This window comes from Pithys albifrons, chromosome 2 (assembly GCF_047495875.1).
Source record: "Pithys albifrons albifrons isolate INPA30051 chromosome 2, PitAlb_v1, whole genome shotgun sequence".
Taxonomy (NCBI): domain Eukaryota; kingdom Metazoa; phylum Chordata; class Aves; order Passeriformes; family Thamnophilidae; genus Pithys; species Pithys albifrons.
This window is the reverse complement of record NC_092459.1, coordinates 40960657-40985542: the sequence shown is the minus strand read 5'-3', so window position 1 is coordinate 40985542 and position 24886 is coordinate 40960657. Positions and strand designations below refer to the sequence as shown.

The 24886-nt window shown below is 33.9% G+C and overlaps 1 protein-coding gene across 2 annotated transcripts in view; it reads left to right on the top strand.

The window, feature by feature from the left end:
- The window catches only part of ASCC3 (activating signal cointegrator 1 complex subunit 3), a 266328-nt gene that overhangs the window by 192246 nt on the left and 49196 nt on the right, over nt 1–24886 (top strand). For both annotated transcript variants that reach the window (XM_071548808.1, XM_071548809.1), the window contains 11 exons: nt 65–233; nt 2083–2303; nt 3660–3745; nt 5099–5265; nt 5386–5531; nt 5641–5761; nt 7598–7740; nt 17474–17611; nt 17715–17835; nt 21190–21322; nt 23717–23842. In XM_071548808.1, coding sequence (XP_071404909.1) covers nt 65–233; nt 2083–2303; nt 3660–3745; nt 5099–5265; nt 5386–5531; nt 5641–5761; nt 7598–7740; nt 17474–17611; nt 17715–17835; nt 21190–21322; nt 23717–23842 — 1571 coding nt within the window. The remainder of the gene's footprint in view (nt 1–64; nt 234–2082; nt 2304–3659; nt 3746–5098; nt 5266–5385; nt 5532–5640; nt 5762–7597; nt 7741–17473; nt 17612–17714; nt 17836–21189; nt 21323–23716; nt 23843–24886) is intronic.

The window sequence follows — 24886 nt, the reverse complement described above, 5'->3', positions numbered from 1 at the left end:
TATGAAAGTGAGGCAAACTCTGATGCGCCTGTGCAGTAATTGTTCTCTACCTGTTTTGCACTAGGTCATTACTAAAGAACCTCAACTGCTGATGTTTACAATCCCAATTTTTGAACCTCTTCCTTCTCAATATTACATTCGAGCTGTGTCTGATAGGTGGTTAGGAGCGGAGGCTGTATGTATTATAAATTTTCAACATTTGATTCTTCCAGAGAGACATCCACCCCACACAGGTAACTTCAAATTTTGTCATTTTGCTTTAATTAATATGGCTTAGTGTATTGATTTTCCTTTACGGTAGTGCTGTAAAACTCCTGCTTCATCATAAATTTTATGAAATTTCATTTTGTGATATTTCTTCTCCAACACTCTAAACTTTCAGTTTCTAAATAAAAGTCAGCTCATTTCACCCTGGCATAATACTGGCCTTGTAGTTACTCCAGGTTCTCTATAAACTATAAGAAAATTGAAACTGTCATATAAAACTAAGCAAATGTCTGTGTTACTCTATGTCTTATCTTAGTGCTTATAATCATTACTTTTCATCTGGACTGGTTAAAAAGATAATCTTAGAGTGTGTTATAAATGGCATTCATCAAAGGAAAAAAAACGCTTAAATTTTGAAAATGTAAAATATTTTACTACTTTTGCTAAGCTAAGTTTATCATAGTGACCACTGTTACAGCACTGAACATGACATTTCATCTCATCGAGTTGTGGCCTTCCCCTCCCCCTCTTTTTAACACTTGGCACAAAGCATATATTTGTGTTTTGCTTCTTTTTTTCTGGATACATAAATTGTTTTATACATTCATTGGGCCTGATGTAATTGTAAAACCTTTCCATTGTAACTACATTTGGCTCATCTAGCAGTGTGTAAAGTGAGTGCCTTAGAAATACTCACTTCTCATACGGTGTTGTCCTTTGGCATTCATAACTTCACATGTGTTTGTGAAGTGTTTAGCTATTGTCGTAATGTACCTACGCTGTCTGGAAAAGCATGTGTAACCTTTTTATCTAATTGACTGATCACTGACTACTATTCAGAAGAAACAGAAAGATATTTACACATCACCAGTTATGGAGCCTCTAGGATTTATGGTAATTGATTTCAATTCCCATCTGGTTCCCACTCAACAATGAAGTACATGGCAGCCCTGCTAGGCAAAAAAACTCCTTCTTTCTCCTCAACAGAGCCCAAGAAATCACCGTTTCAGTGGGAGTGATAAACCAGCCATAAGGTATCAGTGAAAAACATGTGAAGAATATTAGGCATCATTGCCTCAGTAGATTTTATGACTCCCATATCATACCTTAATGCAAAGCACCCTGAATAGACAAGGAGACCTCCAGCCACAAAAAAAAAAAAAAAAAAAAACCAAACCCAAACTTCAAAGCAAGCATCTGCATAGCAGAATCACTGCAGTCTCCTTAATTTGGTAGAATTCCAAATCCAATCTGACTATATATATCATCTTCCAAATTCCACAATCTCTAATTGGTTGGATAGCAGATGCCCTCAAGATATATTGAGAATCATATATTGAAAAGCTGTTTGTTTATTTATTAAGGTTATGTCTTTAATTACATGTTTAAAGGATTAGATGCAAAATGTAGTTGTATTCGTCTGATTTGTATTACTCCATCAACTTGGAAACTCCAAAGAATCCTTCCTTCTTCAATGGATTTTTCCCCTTGAACTTGAAATACTCCCCATTCTGGTATCATGAGAAGCTGGACATACGTATGATCTAATACAGTGAGTTTAGAACTTACAAGTGGGTAAAAAGGAAACAGATATAAGAAAAAGATTAAGCAAATAACTGGTTCACAGCTATCAGAGTACTTAAAACTGGACTTGCAGAAGTATTTCAGAGCTATAAAAACAACTTTTCATTATTCCTCACTGAAATGAACAATTACCCAAGTATGGACTCTGTGTCATATGAGATATTAAGTGAAACATTTTCCAATGTAAATTGTTTTCCACTAGATTACTGGTTAATATATTTATCTTCATAGTAAGTTATGTCATGGCATGGCATGCCTTCTCATGCACTTGCAATTATTTTGTGGTTATAGAGCTTCTGGATCTTCAGCCTTTGCCTATCACAGCCTTGGGACATCGGGAATATGAAGTCCTATACAAATTCACACATTTCAACCCTATCCAGACACAGATATTTCATACCCTTTATCACACAGACTGCAATGTTCTCCTCGGAGCACCTACAGGATCTGGAAAAACTGTTGCAGCTGAATTAGCCATCTTTAGGGTTTTTAACAAGTATCCCACATCAAAGGTTTGTAAAATAGGTTTGTTAGAATCATTTTGTATTAGCATGTTTCAACAATACGGAAGTCTAGAAGAAGACTATGGGAAACTGAATTTTAATTTCTCCAATATTCATCTGGTACTGCATTATGTACAGTCTTCTTTTATTTAGTTATTTGTTTTTAATCAGTATGCTGCTAGAGTTAAATCTAGAAACATAACATACAGGCATGCTCCATTTCCTTTTCTTCCTTACTTATTGCATTTCCTACTTTAAACTTCTACTAGCAGTAGTACTGTTTTATTAGTTCCCCTCCATGTGAACACAACTAGCCCAGTCTCTCTCTTAGTTAAAGAAATAAGTTGCATAGAATTACTACAAGCCAATCTTCTCTTCCAGCCTGTCTCTGTGCTTTAAATTGCCTAAAAGCTGGACAACTCAGATTTTGGGGTCTTGTTTCCAAAGTGAATATATGTCTGTTTCTTGACTTAGCCATCTTGTCTTAGTTAACTACATTTTAGCTTTAAAGTTCTTGGAAAAGGTCTTTGTATCTGACTGTAAGATTTAACAAAAATTAACAGAGATTGAGTTAATATAAATTGTGTACCTAAATACCTTAAGCATCTTTGAAATTTTAATATCTTCACGTAATTAGTCCAAGAGGGGTAATAAACAAGTCACTCATACACTTTCAGATTATCTGTGAGAAATACAAAATAGCCAGTTCTCAAAGTAATGTACATGTTAGGTTTTAATAAAGCTGAAAACCTGACTACACATTTTAAAGAATGCATGTGAATTCTTCATGTAGTAGTTTCTTCATGTTCAAGAGCTTCAGAATTTTTAACCATAACTCTATAGGCAAATATTGTTTGTACATGTGAGAGTATTCCCCTCTGCACTGCAGGCTTCTCTGAGAAAAGTATTGTGAGATTTTTCTTAAAATAATCAGCTTTTTTATATAATTGATAATGTTTTAATAATTTAATGGCACAACTAGAAATCAGGTAAGATCTTGCTTGCTAGTAATTCAGATTATTTCTGTTCTAGAATGTTAACTTGCTGATTTTACAGTCCTGGCAGAAAAAAAAAATATTATATAAGTGGGTTTTGATTTTAAATGGTAGGATAAATACTTCAGTTTCAAGAAATTATTCTTTCTCTTATTTTACTTGTCTATTAGTGGCTCAGGAAACAAAACAGTATTTTCAAGCATTATATCTCCATTAAATATAATTCTTTTGTAGGTAATTTATTAAACTCAGGCCCTATTCATTTTATAGATTATAAGTATGTTCAAATCTCACAAATATTTTATGTTGTGGGTACTCTGGAATAAAGATTTCTTGCTTACCTTCTGGTTTTGTGACTTTTCTTCCACAGGCAGTGTATATCGCGCCCTTAAAAGCACTTGTCCGTGAGAGAATTGAGGACTGGAAAGTTAGGATTGAAGAAAAACTTGGTAAAAAGTATGTTCCCCCTTACTTAATCAGAGAAATGAGAAGCAAAAGAACATATATATACCATCCTTCAAATTTCTAGTAATTGAAAAAATGCTATCAATAGTCATTGTAGTGACAGCAAAATCAAAACTAAGAAAGGGATACACTTGGATACCAACCTATTTTCATTCTCATTACTTGCCAGTATAAGAAATATGAAGCTGAGATATCACTCATTGAAACTGTAAGTCAAAATAAGCTCTCATTAGAAACCTCAGCTCTAAGGAACATATAGAACTAGCATGGACTGTGTGCTGGTACTGATATGATGCCCTGCACATATAAATTATTATAATTTTATTGCTTGGTGACAATTTCTTGCTGATCTTCTCAGGTGTTGGAATTAAGCCATTACTTTATGATCTATTACATGTGTCAGTCATGGTTGATGGTTTCAAAAATTATGGCTTCCTGAATTAAAATTTTTATCCATAGAGTGCATTATTGCCTTTTTGATATATGGCTTTTTTCCTAAGTTAAGCTTGAAGCACACCACAGGTTTCAAGAGAAAGAGGTGCTACTCTGTGTACATGAAATTAGCAGTGATATTCCTGTTATTGCCATAGCAATGAGTTAAAATATTTTCAGATATTTCCTTTTTGAAATTTACTATTACTTGTGACTGAAATTTTGAACTGAAGATACACATTACTTTGAGGAATTTTTATTAGATGTTCAACTGAATGTAGAATGTGTCATTGAAACGTCAAAAATCCATTATAATGCATTCATCTACACTGATGGATCATCACAAATGCTGTTTGTAGGACTTGAAAACATAATAAGGCAAACAACTGGAAAAACTCCACTAGTCTTCCCCAAAAATATAATCTCAGGATAATTTCTGCACTAGTCTTAATGGACTTTCACCAACAAATGCAATGTACACTTGCAGTTTAGCTTCGATATTCAAACCAGATATCTATGCAGAACAGCAGGCAGCAACTGGGTAGCTTTCTAGAAAGCTTCATCCTGGACATGAGAGGATGTTATGATTCACATTATATCATACTAATGTATTTTTATCTTCATTTTGAAAAACTAGCCATAGTTGGGACTCATTTGTCCTCTTCCATAGATGGGTTGGACTCATATTCATCCTCTTCTTTTCAAATGTTTTTTCTAAAGTATTTGGTATTTATATGGTATTTGCTAGGGAAACAAAGAGACGAGTTTATTTACTTAAAACAGTTTCAAAAATCCAAGAAACAAAATTACTTTACTTCACTCTTTTAAGAATTTATGTTTAGGAATATGTATTTGAGCAATACAATGTTTTCAAGCTTTGTAAAGCCAAACTACTGTCTTTCTTGATTACAGGGTTGTAGAGTTGACAGGAGATGTGACTCCTGATATGAGAGCTATTGCCCAAGCGGACTTGATTGTCACTACCCCAGAGAAGTGGGATGGTGTCAGCAGAAGCTGGCAGAACAGAAGCTATGTTCAGAAAGTTGCCATTCTTATTATAGATGAGATCCATCTTCTAGGTGAGCATGTTATTTTTAATCAGAATCATTGCTAAGTTTGAACAAGTGTGTTGGTACTTATGATGCGAATACAGTTTTTGACATCTGAACCTTTTCTTTTTCTCTGTTTTCATATACTAGGGGATGAGAGAGGCCCAGTATTGGAAGTCATTGTGTCTCGAACAAACTTTATCTCGTCTCACACAGAGAAGCCTATAAGAGTAGTTGGTTTATCCACTGCTTTAGCAAATGCCAGAGACCTTGCTGACTGGCTAAACATTAATCAGGTATGAAAAAAGTTTTAGAAGATGGATATGTATTGGTCCAGCAGAAAAATAAAATAGCAATTTATAAGATAATTCAAGACTGAACTTGAAAAAAAATGTTCTATTTTAGATGGGTCTGTTCAACTTCCGACCATCAGTACGCCCAGTTCCTCTGGAGGTGCACATTCAGGGCTTCCCTGGCCAGCATTACTGTCCTCGCATGGCTAGCATGAACAAACCTGCTTTTCAGGGTAAGAGTGGGCTCCTAGACCTTTTCCTTCTTTCTGTAAAAGCAAAAAAAGACTTTCTAAAGTTCATTTGCAGCACATTTGCAACATGTGTTACTGTATGTACTCTTGGCATGTAGTGGGGGAATCTGCTCTGCTAACGACCCAAAGCTATTTGTCTGAAACATAAAGTGTGCTGCAAATGCAACATGTAAAAGAAGAATGTAATGTATTAAGAACAGAACAATAAAATTATTGCTAGTGAAGGGGAAATAAAATGTGTTTTCTCTTAGTGTTTGACACCATAAAGAAACATTTGTGTAAAAATATTTGAAATGTAGAAAGTAATAAAACCATTCATATTATTAATCTGCTGAGGTATTTTCATATGGACCACTGTATGTAAGCATTAAAAAAATTGTGAACAGAAGTTGCAAGTCAGGCTAACCTCCTATAATTCTAGTTTCAAAGCAATAACCATAAAATTCAAAATTTTTAGTACAACCAGATATGCTTCTGTTTCTAATTTTTTATTCTAAACCAAGCTGGCAAGCAGGATAGATTTAAGAAAAACTCTCGTATTTTATTTGAACATGTTTCATTTTGGTTACATAAGGAATATTTATTATATCAATTAAAAATAACCTCAAAAATAAATTTTGTAATGTGAACTGCTGTTGATTGTGAGGTGACATTTGTGAGGTGACTTTTTAGCTGCTTTAATTAGCCTTATGACAGAAGCAAAGTATTGATTGTGGACTAGAGACCAATCTTGACAGCTCAGATTATTTACACCTCCACAAGAGCATTGTACAAAAACACTAATGAACAATAAATCTGTCTTGGGCTATTCTGCCACACCTGTTCCTGAAGCAACAAAAATCCATTAGATGTTGGGCTTTTAAAATATATAGATATATTGGCATATATAGTTGTAAGATATAAATACAGACGAATCATCCTATTTCAATAATTTCACAACTGCACAGTGTGTATATGAAGGAGCAAATGCTGGGTAGTATTCATGAACTGGGAAGCAATATATGCTGGTGGATAATATGAAATAGTTTGCAGAAATTACAATACATAAATTTAATTGCTAGAATGAGAATTACATGAGAAAACAGACAAATAGATTTACAAATGACTTAGGGTATTTGAAATTCTGGGTACACCTGTATATAGTTCTAGGGCTTGTTGATGCTAGAAAATCTGTACAAATATGATTTATTGAAGGCTCTGTTCCCCACTTCTTTGCCATGATACAGTCAAGGTTATTTTAGCATTTTCAAGGCAATACTTATTCCTGAGACCATAAAACTTTCCTTGCAACCTAAAACTTTTCAAAGATAGGCTGAGCAAGAAAATGCTTTTTTAAAAAAATCCTCAAAAAAAATTAAATATATCAGACTAATTAGTAAACACAGAAAAAGGTCAGGCAAAAAGTAAGACTTTGATGGCCCTAAGTCTGGGGCAACACACCCCCACAGGGTAGACAAAAAAAGTTAACATACTTATTAGGCTGAGATAGAGAAATCCTCAAGCTTTGAACTCTGGAAGGCTTGTTTATACTTTGTGGTGGTTTTTTGTTTCTGGTTGTGTCCTAACTCTTAATTAGCTGGCAATGATCACTGAAGTAGCAGGGCAATTTAACTCAGACTCAGCTAAGCGTAGTTATATGGTCTTTGGTTCAGAGGTGGTATATGCTCACCTCAGTTGTATCTATCCAGCAGAACAGAGATGAAGTATGCATACCTGTACTTCATCTGCAGGTCTATCAGCTGTCTAGGTATTGCAAAGAGAAAAGTCTGATTTTTATCATTAAAGGGCCTAATTCTCAAGTTTTGTTTTCCTCAACAGCAATTCGGAGTCATTCTCCAGCCAAGCCTGTTCTTATTTTTGTGTCATCCAGACGTCAGACAAGGCTTACTGCCTTAGATCTGATAGCTTTCCTAGCCACTGAGGATGATCCCAAACAATGGCTGAAGATGGATGAAAGAGAGGTAGAACTTATTTACCTTCATTATTTGTGCTTTGCTTCCTTTTTATTGATGTTTATTTGAAAACTACAAGAGTGGTGTGAGGGTAGATGTTGAAAGAGCTATGCATATGCTAAATTTCCCTATGTATTAAAAGTAGCGCCAATATTAAGATTATATAAGCGTCTGTGCAAGAGCTGAACTTCAGAACACAAACTCTTTTATCTTTGTTTTTTCCTGTGTCTCTCTTACTACTGCAAGTTCATTGTCCCAGACAACATATATCACATGGTACAAGTCTTTGATACAAAGACAAAGACTCAAAGAAAGAGGGCTAGTGTTCTCTAAAGTTTACAGATGGACATCTGTGACACGTAGATGTTGAGCTGGAATTTAAACCAAATCTCTTTCAGTGTGTTAGAAGAAAATCATCCTTCTCATAAGATGCATTATGTATATGCATATATATCTATATGTATATACATGCATCTGGCCATCTATATTCATACATCTATAGATAGATAGATATACTCGAACCAATCATTTAGGAATGGTTTAGTCTTGCATATCAATGAAATAAATCAATAGTATATAAAAATAAGAAGTTTAGAAATCTTCTCCCAATATCTTTGTTATAAGAACATAAATATTGCAAAGTTTTTATTCTTTTGCAAGCAATATAATCTTTAATTACATTTTCTTGTATTGTTTGTCAAAAAAATCCTTCCTTTATTGCAAAACATGGGTGATGGCTAAATGATAAACAACCATTCAATATTCTCTTTTATTTGCATTCTTCAAACTGTATACCAGATTTTATTTGATCCACTTACTTCAGCACCTGCTCTGAATACAGTATTATTTATTTCCTTCTGCATTAATGATCCGGATTATGATATATCATTGCTTCAAAACAGTTTTTTGGTTGATATTCAGATTTTTTAGTTTTTGGAAATTAACATTTTCTAATGGTTGCAAATCTCTTACTAGGAATTTCTATGATAATTTAGGGCTAAAACACAGCAAAATGCAGGAATCATAAGTAAAAGATCCAAACCGAATACTGTATGAACAGCTTTATGCATGGTTGTACAATTGTTAGCAAATATTACATACCAAAAAGTATAGGTTTCTATATTATATTACTTGTGTTTGTTTGCTCCTTGCAAAAAAATAAAATGTGATTTTTCAGAGATAAAGCATAACATCTGTATTGATACTTCCTGTTTTGGATGAATTTTAAAATAGGAAATGTCTGTCTTGGCTGATAAACTACTAGTGCTAAAGCATATCTCAACTTGAGGCCACTTTTCTAGCTGCATAGCGTCTATTTAAGGTTTCTTGAGCCTAACAGAAACATTTTGTATCCAAGTTGCTACTACTCATTGAGTACTCTAGGAGCTTGTGCTGCTTTACTGTAGTAATCTCACCTACAATTAGGATATGCAATGTGCAGGTTGCCCTAAATGATTTACATTAGTATGAATAGTTTCCCCATGTCCTGGGAGCCACTACTATCCTGAAAAGAACTATAGCTGAAACATCTTCACTTGCTGGAAAAGGGTTTTCTATTAGGAGTCTTTAAATTTCGTGTTTCAGAATAAACCTCTGAAGGTTTTGAAATAGGAGCCAACAAGGACAAGCAGACTTTGCATTTATTAGTATAATGACATTTGCATATGATTTGTATTTGAATTAATAAGCTGAATGTTTGGCGCATGAGATACCTACCAAGTTACTCTGTTCTGATTACGTAAATGTAGAAGACTGAGGATTAAGTTCTAAGTTGTTATATCTTACCACTATTATGCAGAACACAATTCTGTTTGAAGTACCCACAATTTCAAGTGGACGTTTCTTTAGGTAATTATGGGACTGGTTTGTAGTTTTGTATTTTAAATGAGCATGATTAACCTGAGTTGCATTTGACATTGAAGCACAGGACAAAGCTATAGTAGTGCTACATACATAGTGTATATCCTGCTCAATTCTTTATCCATAATATGGGGGTTTTTTTAATTTTAACTTCAAGTTTTATTACAATCAGGCTGACACTGGGTGAAATAGACAAAATTCTCTCCCTATTGCTATAATATTTGAATGTATGAAAAGTAGAACTAACAAATACTGACTTTATAGTAGGTATTCCTATTGTCTTCAACCCTTGCCCAAATATTTCAAGTGTTTCTCAATTCCATATGGGATAAAAATGGACCAGTTAGAAGAATTAAATTGTTGCCCTTAAACAACATTTTTTTTCCTGTCAGTCTTTCACATTTGTTTTTTTTTGCCAACCATTCTTCCTTTAGGGGAACTTACAGACAAATTAATTTTTTTCAAAATATTTGTAATTGTTAATTCTGAAGTATGTTGAGATCTAAGAGATTTTTCACAGTTGTATACAAAGTTAACAAGCTTTACTGCAGACCTTGGCATTTTTTACTTTGGTCAGCCTTATCCATATAATGTTAATTTTGGCTGGCATGAGATTTTTGAGAACTCACTTAGTTCTTTTTAATGGTGTAATTGGTTTTGCTACATGATGGGTAAAAGTTAAGCTATTTTTGTGTTAACTTCCCAGTGGGTAGACTTCATAAGGCTTCTTGAAGTGCTGTAAACAATGCCGTCCACAATAACATTTAGAGGACAGATGCTGAGGTAGACACAGATTCTTGCAGCCATTAAAAGTGGTTTTTCTGTGTTACCCTACATGACAGCTTTTCTGTGATGCCATCAGAGAAATTCAGGCCTTGTGGGGAAGAGAATGATGGAGGACAGAGACCAATACTGTGTCTTTGTTGCCTTTGTTGTTACCAATGCTGGACCTTTGTTTATCATCATCTTTGTTTGCCATCTTCTTATCTTCCCCTATCTTCTCTATAGAGGTTCTTTCTGTAGTCACAGTGCCAAATCAGGCTCTCATTTGCAGTTTGTGAATGATTCTGTTCACAAAACTCCAGACTGCTTTTCTTCACAGTAGTCTTAGATAACAGGCAAATCTACCTCCACCTCTGCCACCCATCTCTGAGTATCAAATACAGGCAATATATCAATCAGTTATATTTTAAATGGCATAAAACTTGCATAAAACTTCTGGAATACATACTTTTATATATAAGTCACATACAGAAACAACCCTTCAGCTGTTGCCACCAGAGTAGATAACAGCATGCCTGAATCATGGAGGAATCATAAAAGATGTTCTTTCCCTCAAAGGAGTCAGTAGTCTAACAGGTGCAAGTGAGTTATAGTTGAGAAGGCATTTTGTTATACATCTATCTGCTGAAAAATATGTTATAGGCAGCTCCATTAGGTTTTGGAGATGGTTCTTCCTGTATGCTTTCCTTGAATTTGACGTCTGGTGTGCAGTTTCTGGCTCATACCCATTACAGTAATTCAGAATGTTGAAAGGCATTCAGAAGGTTGAGACAGCGGGCAGTCTTCATAAGACTGAACAGTACTTGATGAAAATTGCTTTTTCTAATACTGATTTCCAGTTCTGCTGGACTTGTTGCTGCAATACAATAGGTAGATTTGTTTAATGTATTCTATCCAACTAAATTTCAGGTGATGCATGTGCTTTATGTGAAGAGATGTCCACTCAAATACCTCATGTATTATGTATACCTTAGTCTGACCAAGGAAGCTTTCAATGATGTTGAAATACCCTACTTACCAAGATTTGTAGATGATACTTCAAAGCTCTTTCCTACATTTTCCAATTGCACATGCAGCCATTCTTCAGGATTTAAGCAAGACTGCACAGTTTGCCCAGAGTATGAGGGGACAGTCTCTTGAAGAAGAAAGAATAGTTACCTATCTGAGAGTCTTAGAGATGTTTACAATTTTTCTGTAAGGTTCATTGTCCATACACATTCCAAAATGAGCTCTCTATTCCTCTTACAATATGCAGCCCCAATGCAAAGTATATTTTTCACCAAAGAGGGAAAAAGCAACAGCAAAAACTGCCTTCCTTGGCATCCACAGTAGTAGCAATGACTCTTCATTAGACATCACTCTGTAAAAACTGTCCTGATTATACTTATGAGGCACAGTGACAGACATGTGAACGGGCAGTGCATCTCAAAGAGAAGACTGCACCTGTAAATGAAGTAGTTCTTCATTTCTTTTTCTTGCTCATTAATGCCAATGGACCTGTGGAAAAAAGAAAACCTTATGCTTATCCTGCTTTTTAGTATAATCATTAGATGATTTTTAAGTATACACATCCTTCATAAAATTCTGGTTTGGAGTTGTCAGCCAGGACTGTCATGTTCAAGCTTGTGATTCTATAACTTATCTTGTTAAAAGGGGTGATATCTCAGATTATCCTTTTGGAAACAAACAGTGCTACCAGTTTGTGATGGTAAGCTTGAGTAAGATCAGTTATACTGTTCTACATTAGGAGCTGACTAAAGAGGAACAAGTCCTCCTCTGTCAGAAATTGCATCTATGTCTGTGGTGGGGGAAAATGTTGCAATCTTTTTACAACATAATTTATTAGAATCAAGTTTTTAGTTTATTTATTTTTCTCTAATGTTTTTACAGCTTTTTGTTTTTAACCTAAAACAAAAGTACAAAGTAGTATTTATGGTTTATTGTTTGAAGTTAGAATGCAGTTCTCACCAGCAGACAGCTGGGTGTTTTCTTATTTATTTGGTGGGTTTTTTCTTTAATTTATTCCCTGTCTAGATACTTGTATTTTTTTTTTTTTAATAGGAGGGAGAAGAAGTGTACCAATGTATATAGTTTTAACTTCAATCACGATGATTTTTGCATTTTGCTTTATGCATCATTTTGCCATCTGTATCTTGTTAAATCTGTTCTTTATGAAACCTCTAGAAATAACTAATATCCTTTAACACAAACGTACCTACAGTAATATTCAATAGCATTCATATCAGGCAATAGTAGCTTCCACTGAATTCAAGGGTCCCTCCAAAACAATGAATCAGATTATTCTGATTTTGCCATTTCAGACATGTCAGAGTATAAAGATGTGTGCACAGATTATCGATTTGTGTATGTGTTTGTGCACTATGTGGAAATATATATAGACATATGCTTGAAAGTCAATTAAATTTTACCAATAGTTCTGATTTGCACTGCTATTGAAAACAAACCCAAAACCAACAAAAGCATCCCAAGAATTGTTGGAAAGAAAAAAGATGATTTTTCATTCTCTAATCTTTAAATCAAATAACCTATTATCTCCATGTTAATGTTCTGAAGTAATGTTGTGCTATAAAACAGGAATAGAAATCTGGTCTGTGTCATGAATAGGTATATTGCTGTCATTTAGATGAGGTTTCCAGTGTTAAATGTTTTAATATATTGTTATGTTTTAATGTACTATTATGTATTATTAATATATTTTAATATCTCAATAATAATATATCTCATAATAATTATATATACCAATTTTTATTTAAACATTTTACTTGAAACATTTTATTTGAATATATTTCTTGAATACTCCTATTTGAGTTGATTTAGATATCTTATTCTGTGTGGGAGAGTTCTGAAGTATAACCCAGCTCTTCATCAAAAATAATTTTCTAAGATGATTATTTTTTCTGCATTTAAAGATCAGGAGGATACACAAGAATGATTTCTAAATTTTTCATTCATTATAGAAGTTCAACTTCCTTGTACAACATGTTGGTTTTATGACACCAAAGTGTGTCATAAAAATTAACATTTAGTTAGTAACAAGGAGATGTTTTTATTTCACTTAACATCTGTAGCAGATGTGAAATATGTAATTATTTTTGTAAAAGACTTCATAACTTTCAAGATTCCTTTGTTTGGCACATCTTTCTTCTATTGGGCATTTTAGACAATTGATAAGCATTATTCAGTGGCATATGGTCTGAGTCTGACATGCTTTGAAAAGAGTAGAGAGTACTAATAATGAGGATTCTGTGAAAATGGGAAAACCAGCACAACAGATATGCTTTGAGAAAGTATGGGGTTTTGGCATCTTGAAACAATATATCACACTCAAAGGGACAGAATTGGGCTGCACAATCTGTTAGCTCATTCTTGTCCAATCTGGTCTCCTCCTTTCTTTTGGAGCCAGCATTGTCATCAACTTGCTGAATTATACTCTGACTGGAATGTATTTCAGGCACAGGGTAATGTATCTGCTTAAATGGAATCCTATCTTTCTACAAAAGCTTTTTAAGTATAATAAATTTAAAATATAAAAAAAAGTTCTATTAGCTTTAAGTAAATGGTTCAACAGTTTACATATGTGCAGGAACAAAGAAAATGACTACTTAGTACTTTGAGAAAAATCTAGCTTGCTCAGAAATTAGAATAGAAAATATAGAAATAAAGTTTACTTTTTAGAATAAGTATTTTGCATTGCTATTAGAGTCACAAATTGGTTTTCAAAGGTTTTTTCTATTAAAAGGCAGATTGCTTATCAACCTAATGTTAGGAAATCACAAGAAATATTTTTGTTTATGAAAAAAATCTATGAAGGTTAGCAAAACCTTTCAGCATGGTCCCGATCTTGCCTGTCTTGGAGTCCAGGGAAAAATCCCTCCTTGCATTAAGTTCCCTGCACTGGTGTTGTATAGGGGATTTTTTATGTTAGTACTGTGCATATTTCCTTATGTTATTTTAATACATTTTTTTTTCTGCTCTTAAAATATATTTTTTTACCCTTCTATGAGTAAAAGAACATTACAGTTGCTTTCAGAAAGACAAATGTTAATTAAGTCATAACAATGCAGAAATGTTAGATTTGTTTTATAGTCACAGTGCTGTGTCTGTTTCTTGTTAATGAACCTATTAATTGTGCCATTATTTCATAATAGAAAGTTATAATATTCTTACACTACACTGACATAAGAGAGTTATATTTTTAAATAAATTGTCATGAGAATTTTAAGCCTTGGATTGTGCCTATGGGTAAAAGAGTTATGTTTATTACAGTGATTTATGTGAAAGTAAGGGGTCAGCTAAAAATGACTAGGATTCCCTGCTGCTAAAATGACAGGATAGTAGTACATGCGCCAGCTCTCCTGCTAAGGGTTCTTTAGTTTTCCTGTGGTAAATTACACTGCTTTGCAGGTATGACTAACAGCACCGCAGGCCACCGCTGTAATACAAGTCAGAGGGGAAAAAAATAACCACCACTGATTGTAAAAGCAAGAACGTCTCTGAATAAATTCCCAGCAGTGTGAATTTAGGACATTTTATGCTTGCAACTATATGGCAAAAAGGTTTAGCTCAGGTTCTCTACTGAAAATAACTCACACTTTAAAACTGCATGTGTTGAAGACTAATCCAAATCAGCTAATTTGATCCCTGTACTGTTCTAGAGGAAAAGAGAATTTAGATTCATTATTCTCCCAATATCACATTCTGCTGATATGAATAATAGAATAAATGTCATTGGAATTGGCTTGTTCCCTTACATTAAAGACATAACTATCCTAAGGTGCAGATTCTTGGTGGGGAGGAGAAAAATTAATTCAGCAATCTTTTATCAATTTTTGAATGCAGATATTTAGTAAAATATAAATGCTGTCTTTTGTTCATTTTTCAGATATTCACCCTTTTTATTATTATTTTGTCATCTTAATTTCCTGTCCAATATATACATATAGCTATTATTTCTCAATGAGTCATTATAGGTATAAGGAGTCTATGTGGTACTAATAGCACTTCATAAATCCATAACACAGAAAGCACTAATAGGTTTGGTAAAATTTTTAGCATTGTATGTTGATGGTCATAATTGTAGAGAAAACAGTATATGTGTTCTCATTTTATCCAGCTATTTTTTAGTCTTAGAAGCAAAACTCTTTAAGATGGGTCATAATTCATTTTGTCCACAGTGCAGTCACATGTCTACATGTTGACTAGAGAAATCAAAGGTTTGCTGATTATATCTAAATAGATAAATTTTATCCTTTAACATATCCTCCTTTCATTCAGCTCTTCTCTCTTCAACTTATCTACTTCTCTTCTTGCTTCCCTTTTCTAAATTGAGTTATTCCCTCTTCACTTCTCAATTCATTGCTTTTTTTTCTTTTAGCTCCCTTTCTTTTCAGTGTTTTATAGTTTCTTTGACTCTTTTCTTCTATAAGCATCCTCTTCCTTTATATGTGCCAGATCAGTTTATACAACAAAACTTCCATGTCTTACAAGTATAGGAAACTCTCAGGAACATCCAGGCAATTGCATTGTAAGGGGAAATAAAGTTTAGTAGCTTCCATTGACAGATCAAATTGATTGATCTGTCAGAACTTGCATATTTTTTTTCAGGGGTGTTATCCATCAGTTGTGGTTCTGTAAGTCAATACTACTTCAACAGACTTTTAAAATGCTTTGTCATTTGCTCTTCCTAACAAAATTGATGGTTTAAAATCTTCAATATGGACAGTTATATTCTCCACTTTTTTTGTTCCTCTTAAGGATTCTTTTTATAATAGTAGTAATGTGTTATTTGAGATTAGATATGTAAATAATTTTATTCATATTAAGGTCTGAGAGTTACAAAACCCAGGAAATATTTAGAGACATTGCAATTTTAAAAATCAGAACTGCAGCACCGTAGAGTCCGAAGTAGAAATGAAGATATCACTCTAGTCATGCAGGTATCATATCTCTGTACTTTGTGATGCGCAGTCCGAGGTGAGACGGAACACTATGTCCAAATTCCTCAGTTAGCCTGACTAATTTGTTCTGTACTACTGTTTTTTCTGTAACTTTGCCTACACCTCCTATGTTAACCATGAATGACACTGCCCGTAAGTATGCAATATCATCATGCCACTGCTGGTGGCACCAGGAAACCACTAATAAGAGCATAAATTTCAAAGTTCCTGGCTATAATTATATTAAAATCACATAAAAGTATTAGATTAGCCTTAGAAATAAGACAATAAAAGGAATATTGAGGTGTAAAATCACTAAACAAGACAGTTTTGTTCATTATTACTGAGAGGCTTTTCGTAGAGGTTATCTACAGAAATAAATAAGTTTATTATCAAGTTTATTACTTGAAAATATAGGCAAGAAAGATAGTTAAAATGATAGTACCTAAAATTACTTTTAAGTAGTCCTTGATATGATATTTGAAAAAAATAGTAATAAAACCAGTTTTTTGTCTGGACTTCTAAAAGTTTCAATTGAGCACACTTAATAGATCTTGGATTTCATGGCAGGGTTTGAGTCTATAAATTACAAACTCACACTAAAAAAAAATGAAATTAATTTACATTTCAGCATATGAATAGGAAGCTTTCTTGATGAATAATAATTGCAAAATTATCAAACTGAAGAATTGTGTCTGTCTTTTCAAAGGCATTACAGAGAGACAAATTTATTTTTCATGACTGTTATTATGTTACTGGTTGCAGGGATTTGCTATGTTTTTATACCAGTTCTAACCCCTTTGATACTAGGGATTGCATTAAACAAACACATAACAGAGTGCACAGCATTTGCCAGACCTGTCAAGATATTTTCAGCATTTTCATTTCCTTGTCTGTGTTACTTAGCATGTCAATAAAGTCATATGCATTTCCTATTCCCCCCTTATCATTAATATAGTATCTTTTTTTTTTACTAAAACCAGACTTTTCAGAGTCTGAAGAAGGCTCTGTTTTCCTGTTTGTATAAACAGCGTTGAGCAAATTATCCTTGCTACAAAAAAAAAAAAAAAGGAATAACAATCCTACAAGTTTAAAATTTCTGAGTAATCTTTTAAAACACGCAATTATTCTTTCTGTTACAGATGAATGACATTATAGTGACAGTTAGAGATTCGAATCTGAAGCTGACACTTGCTTTTGGAATAGGCATGCACCACGCAGGTCTGCATGAAAGGGACAGAAAAACTGTGGAAGAATTGTTTGTGAACTGCAAAATCCAGGTACATGTGTTCTTTTTGAATGCTGCCATAATGAGCTTTACATGGAATTTTAAAAGTTGGCTTTTTGTTACATATACCTCATTAATCTTTCTTTCTCTCTTAGGTTCTTATTGCCACAAGCACATTAGCTTGGGGTGTAAATTTCCCAGCTCATTTAGTAATTGTTAAAGGAACAGAATACTATGATGGAAAAACAAGGCGTTACGTGGATTATCCCATTACAGGTACTAACATAAATTAAGGAAATGTTATTATGTTGCAATGTATTTCAATCATGTGCAAATGATCTGAATTATTTAGTATCTGATCACTGAAAATAGCTAATTTGGGTAGAGATTGAGAGAGATAAAGAAAAGGTTTCTTTAATACAAGTTAAGAGAATTCTTAAGATTTTATGAAACAATGAAAATGTTTCTGTTTTGCAAATCCTTTGTCATGTTAAATTCCTTTAATGTGTATCCTCCAAAACAGACATTAAATAATAAAAGGGACAATTTAGCTACCTGGTTAATTGTATAAGAGGAAATTTTCATGCACACAAATATTTTTTTCATTTTTTAAACCTTTTCTAAATAGAAACAAATTTCCAACAGTAAACTTAGCCATGGTTTGAAAGACAACAGTTAAATTGCAAATGTATGAGAAAATAAAGTGTATACAGACTCACTTGGCAGTAAATTAAAAACCTTAATTAGTCTGGCATCTTCAGTGATGTAAGGAATACTTCAGAAATAAGCAACTAAATTAAATATCTGAATTTCTGGCTTGATACAGACTTCTGTTGCTTTCTGACTCTGGTAAACTTCAATTTTCATAAACTGCATGTTCTGCAGTGTTTTCAAACAAGCTTAAGAAACTTGCCCATGGAAGAACTTCTTCCAGACTTCAGACAGGGAGAATATTTGTCTGGATGGTAAAAAGCTTGAAAAATGAGGACAAGCTAAATTTATTCCAGGTTTTCTGTTCTTGTTTCCCTTTCCCTTTTCACAAGAGAAAGTTTACTATTAAATAATCCTATACTATACTAGTTATGTGTACACCTAAGGATTATCTAAATGTTATTTGTAAGGTAATTAGAGAGCTTGCATCTTTTTAGCCATGCACTGTTTTTTCAGCCATGCACTGTCTTTTAAGCAAGAGGAGTTTAGTAATGAAAAAATGCTCAAAATGAAAATACTACAGGGGTTACTTCTTCAAGTAACCCATCACAGAGCTTAATTTAGTGGTTAGTGCTCTGCAGGAAACTTGGGATCAATTTCCAGACCAACTCTCTTATTCAAAGATTCTGGTATGACCTGGGAGCTTAGCCATGCACACTTGTATTTTTGACAAACTTTGGCTGATGTAAACTTAGTGAAAACAGTCTCGGCACCGCAGCAGTGTCTCTTGTGCCGACTGGAAGAACAGTGACAACCGACTTTATTACTGAATGAGCAAAAGTCTCAAGGAAAGAAATCAACTGAAATATTAAGTTTTATGTTAAATCCGTGGGACTGTCAGAAATCAGTAATAGAGAAAATAATATATTTTAAAGAAATCAGAATCTCCATAAGCATTGAAGATTTACTGTGCACTTTTAGTTATCTGTTGTACAAGTATTCACAAAGGCTTTAGGGTATGCTGATACTTTCACTCTTTATTGCCTTTTTTAATTCAGATAACTTCATTCCTGGGGCTTGTCCAATTCCTGCATTTTCAGTAATATTTGGGATGGGGTGTGGATGAAATACCATCATCTGTGATGGAAGCATTCAGATTTTGTTGTCTTTACTGAAACAGAAAATGCAGATTCGTTACTTTATGAAGAAACATGTGGTGTGGTTTGACTAAAGCATTTTTATTTTTAACTTTCTAGAGAATATTTATGCATCTGGAACTTTTGTGGATAGGTAGCAGCAGCAATAAAATGAAAATGTAATTCATTTCTTTCTGAAATACTTCCAAAAATTTCACAATACTGTCTTTAATGCTGACCTCAAGTTATGCCTTCACTGTTCCGTTGTGGTATTACTTGGTTTTAACTACTGAAGTTACCTTTCTGTATCAGGAAGGCATATGGCCCCAAGGAAGCAGCTGAAGGCAGAATGAATCATTGTGGAGTCTTCAGTAATTTCAAAATAAGCAAGAATGCTTCTTTGAGTGAAGTCAGAGGATTTGGGGAGGGCCTTTTCTCAGTTACCAGGCATTTATTTAGTCAGCCTGTTTAGTCCAGTGATTAAAAGCAGCCAAGGAGCATATAGTCAGTAAAGAAAATATTGGGTTTGGATAATTACTTGGTGAATATTGGCAAAAATAATTTCCTAAAGCTTTTTGGTAAATCCATTTCCTATATGGTATTATCCACAATTTAATTTACCACATTAGAATAGAAAGAAGTTGTTTCATCTCCCTCCTGTACACATACCTATTCAGAAGCAGCAGATTTAAATAGCTTCATTTTTACATTTTAATGTCAGTCCTAAACTAAGAAAAGGAATAAACTGATAAAAAGCATTGCTGTCTATATTTCTTGTCAGTATGTTACTAAAAACTCACCATTGGACGGTCTGTTTCTCCTATAATGGTCCATTGCTGTATCCCATTCTCTACTCTTTGGATTTTCCTTCCCTAGCTGAGCTTTGGGCCAAAAGCATATTGATTCTGAACTCAAAAATCTCTTTTCAAAATGCCAGGTACTACAAGTAACATGTTGGGCAGATATGATAAATAAAGCAAAAAAAGTTTTGAAATAAAGATGTAAAACTCACTTATTAATTACTTCCCCTTGTTTCTTCTAAGTTAAATAGCAGTTAGCAGTACCAAGAAGCAATCAGAGCTCAGTTGAATGAGATAGAGAACAGCCTGTGAAGATACACTTCTCAGATAAAGGGAAGACACAAAAATACTTATCTTGGTGGCCAGCTAGCAAATTGAACAGGTTTTACATAAACTAGTATTTTCAATGTTTATAGAATTCATTAACTAGTATGTGCAATACTGGTGTGTAGGCAGAGTAGTAGAGGTAAGCTTTAACTGTCCCAGCTTTTAAATTTGCGTATTATGATCTGATGTAGAGACAGCATAGGATATGAAACCGTCTCTACTCCCGTACTAATGATTAATATTATTTGCCCTGAAATCTGAGTGGTAAATAAATAACACAGCATTCAGGAATTGGTAATTGCATTTCCCATTTTATCTCTAAAATACTCAAAACCCAGGAAATCATATCTGCCAGAAAAGCTTATACAAGTGGGAAGTCAAATATTTGAAAACTGGAAAGTAGTAGGGAGTTGTCATTGTAGCCTTCATGAGTTCTCTTACTCGTCATCTTTAATTGCACATGATTAAATATGGATGTGGATCTGTAATGAAAGGAGAGTAGAGGAAATCTGTATTAGACTTAAGCTTGGATTCTGTTGCAGTGTGGTCTTTAAGTATGGAGGAAGATAAGTCTCTGACAGAAAAAAAATTCATCATAAATTTGAGATGGGAAAAAAAGCTAAAAATCCGGTATTACATATTACACAGACATAAGTACATTTATTTGCACATCCAAACAAATCCATTTGATTTATACATTATTGTCTCTTTGGCAGATGTACTTCAGATGATGGGACGTGCTGGCAGACCACAGTTTGATGACCAAGGAAAAGCTGTAATTCTAGTTCATGACATTAAGAAAGACTTCTACAAAAAATTCCTTTATGAACCTTTCCCAGTGGAATCAAGGTAAAGATAAAGCAATCAGAAAAACTGATCAATCTATAAACAATACTACAAATGAGGGATAGAGGAAAGGGAAACAAAATTCGTGTGCTGGAAAACTCCTAAATATTGAGGTCAAGAGAAAGATAATTTTCAAACAAATATTACCCATGCTTATGCAGAAAATGCCTTCTTCCATGAGTTTTGAAGCATTGCTGAGCTCTTCAGTTCATTCCCAGATGACACTACAAATGCCTCTCTAGTGATGGGTGTTGTCTCAGACATATGAATGAGAGCACAAACTGTTCTTCAAGGGCAGTGTTTAGGACAACTACACTCAGCACCCACTTTGAAATTCTGCAACAAATTCTTAATAGGAAGAAAGTAAGTGAATTTCTAGCATTTTTTACCTAGAGTACTTTTATCAGTATAGATACCACATTCTTCAAAATCTCACAAGTTCAACAAGAAATCTACTTGGTGTAAACTCTTACTAATATAGTTTAGCATCCACATATCTTTCTCTTCAAAATTGCAATATTTTTGTCAGAAATGCAGAAACACTACTTTTTTGCAGCCTGTCTGAACTTAGTTGATGCAAAGTTTGTTGTCTGGCATAATGTAAATTGTGCCTTGATTTCGATGTTTTTAATATACTTAGTTGTTCAACAGAAAGCCCAGCTAGTTACATTGGTCTCCTATAGATGCATATTTCATGGAGGATTTCTCAGACATGTGATAAAACATGAACATTACTGAAGCTTTTTTCAGTGACAAAGAATTCACAGTATTGTTCTCCTAAGGAAACTTCATCCTTTAACATAAGCAATAATGGGACCTCTATCTGCTGAGGAAATTTGTAGGATCTTGAAAGTGCAACCCACCTATGAAACACAGTTGAAATGGGCTAGTCTATTTGAAGATTAACTTCTGTGGGGCACAGATAGACATAATTTCTGCAAATAAAAAATGTGGAGACATAAGTTTCATTTCCTTTGGAAACCACACTATTTTAATAAAGAAATTTCACTTAGCACAAAAGTCTGGAGTTGAACTTCTACAAAATGGTAGCATATAAGTCAAAGGAGTGGTGTTATTAAAATACTGATGATTTATCCAGACTGCATGGCACTAGCATAAACTAGGAAATTTGTCAATTCATTGGTAAGTGCTGTTTCTAAATAAAGAAATCGTATCTTCAATATAACAGTAGTAATCACACCTTTTTCCTCTTTGGAAGACTATGAATATTCTCTATTTCTAGTACCTCATTTTGTATTTACTTTGTAGCTTTATATATTCCATCTTCTGCCATAAAGAAAGAATATTTGATAAATTTTCTGATGAAGACTCACATATTGATAATGATCTCATGAAGTTACTTGTAGGTTGTGAACCCATTACTTTAGAGTTGTCTCGGTAACTTTTTCTGAAAGCCATCTTCTATGTATTAGTTGTAAGACATGAGGGCTCAATTCATGTAACAGGCCTTGTGCTCTCCCTGATCATGGGCCTGAAACACAGCACATTAGAAACAAAAGGAAAAGGTACTAATTATTGTGAAATAGCGATTAGATCATCTGTCCAGTTTCTGTTGGACAATCTGTGTAGAATGTCTGTAGTTCTGACCTTTTGAAGTATGCAGTCAGCAGTGTAGAGAGCAGTAAAACAGCTACTCAAGCCAAATTATTCTTTACTTTTAGCAACAGGGAAAAAACTTGGGGAAAAGAAAAAGGATTCTAATATGAGAAAAATTAGATTGAACCTTAAGGATATTTGCTGTTCTCTGACTGAACTCTAGCCAGGCATGATCTCATTAGATACCCTAATGGAGGTCTTTGTTCCATTTAATGACACAGTATTTTATTTTTTAAGAATCATTTTAACTGCTTTTGTTCCCCTGTGTTTTTGAGTTTAGATCTTTCTGAGTAAAAAGTAGCTCCTTTTTTTTTTCATTGGATGAAGATGAGGCAAAATCTGGGGGAAGCAGTTTTGATGTAATTTTAATAGCCCTCAAGTACTTTTTGAGTATTGGCTAAGCTATTGCCACTGTTTCATTTCCTGTTTGTCTTTCCAGATGATTCTCTATTGAATTTAACCAGCATGATCATATGGTCAACATACAGTATTCAGAAGTTACCACTGAGTAGCTCCATCTGAGTACATTCCATGAATGACTTCAACCTGTGCATTCTTGGTACAATCAAAAAATGATTCCAGTTTCATTCCACTATCATGTAAAGAAGATGACTGACTTTGCAATTACATTCTCCCTTCTTCCCCTCTTTTATCAGAGGATAAATATATAGTATTTTCCGATTAAAAGTAATAAACCTTTTAATGGACAATTCTACAAAATATATTACCTGTCTTTGTGATTGTAAAGTCAGCTAAGTCCTCTTGTTTCCTGTTCTTCAGCTTGTTAGAAGTGCTGGCTGACCACTTGAATGCCGAAATTGCTGCTGGAACTGTAACGTCTAAGCAGGATGCAATGGATTATATCACCTGGACCTACTTCTTCCGTCGACTTATAATGAACCCAACGTGAGTATACAATACAAAATGCAAGGTAACTTGAGGTTAGAGTTGATACAAAGGTGATCTGTCTGCTCTTGGAGCCTAGAATACTTAGCAGTCTTCAGTGTAGGAGCATTACTGGCCCACACATGGAATAAATCTTGTGTGCACTTTTTTTTATAATTTTTTCTCTAAATACAAATGCATTTCTTGGCAGATAACTTTACAACTTAGTGACAACTATAAAATAGCCTTATTGAGAGGGCTGCATCAGCATCCCTAAAATAAAATTCCAGATTATCACATTCTTTCAGATATTGTATTTATAATGCAGTGCTTTTTTTTTAGCTACCACATTGATATGTTCTGCCCAGTTTTCTTTAGAAAATTTATTTAAGACCTGGACTTTCCTAATAAATGAGAGAATAGCTATCAGCTGTTTCTTGGTGATAAAGTTTGCTTTCATTAGAGTATCCCAGTGAAACCATGTGTGCAATATTTTCAATGATTGCTATCATCCTGCATAGCTCCAGCTGGTATGCAGATCATTCTGAACTGCTCCGGCTATGTAGTCTGCCTTTGCCACAATGCTGTTTAGGGTAAATGATATGTTACCTGTCATGTGATCGTTCACCTGCCAAAATAACGTGGCAAATAAAGAATTAGTCATTTAGATCACTAAATGTTTCTGAATGTACTCCAGAGTGTTGCATTTCTGAAATCATGGTGATGTCCATAACATTTGGTCTGATTTTCAGCCTGCAGGTGATAAAATAATTTCCTTTAATTCTTTTGTAATCCTTATTAGTTTTGAACTCTGAATCTAGTCCTATGCTGAGACTCTCCCACAAAACAAACAGAACGTCCATCTAATCTTCTTGGAAAATAAAAAAATGTGAAGCATTAGAGATGTAAACTAAAGAAAACGTATTCAATTTTCTCACTCCATACCTAACAAAATGCACACATTTATGTGGAAAGTATTCCTCCTCTGAGAGTGACAAACAGCTATATTCTGATTTTCTGTAGGTTAAATCTTATAATTCTTTAGTATAAAGAGTAAGTACTGTT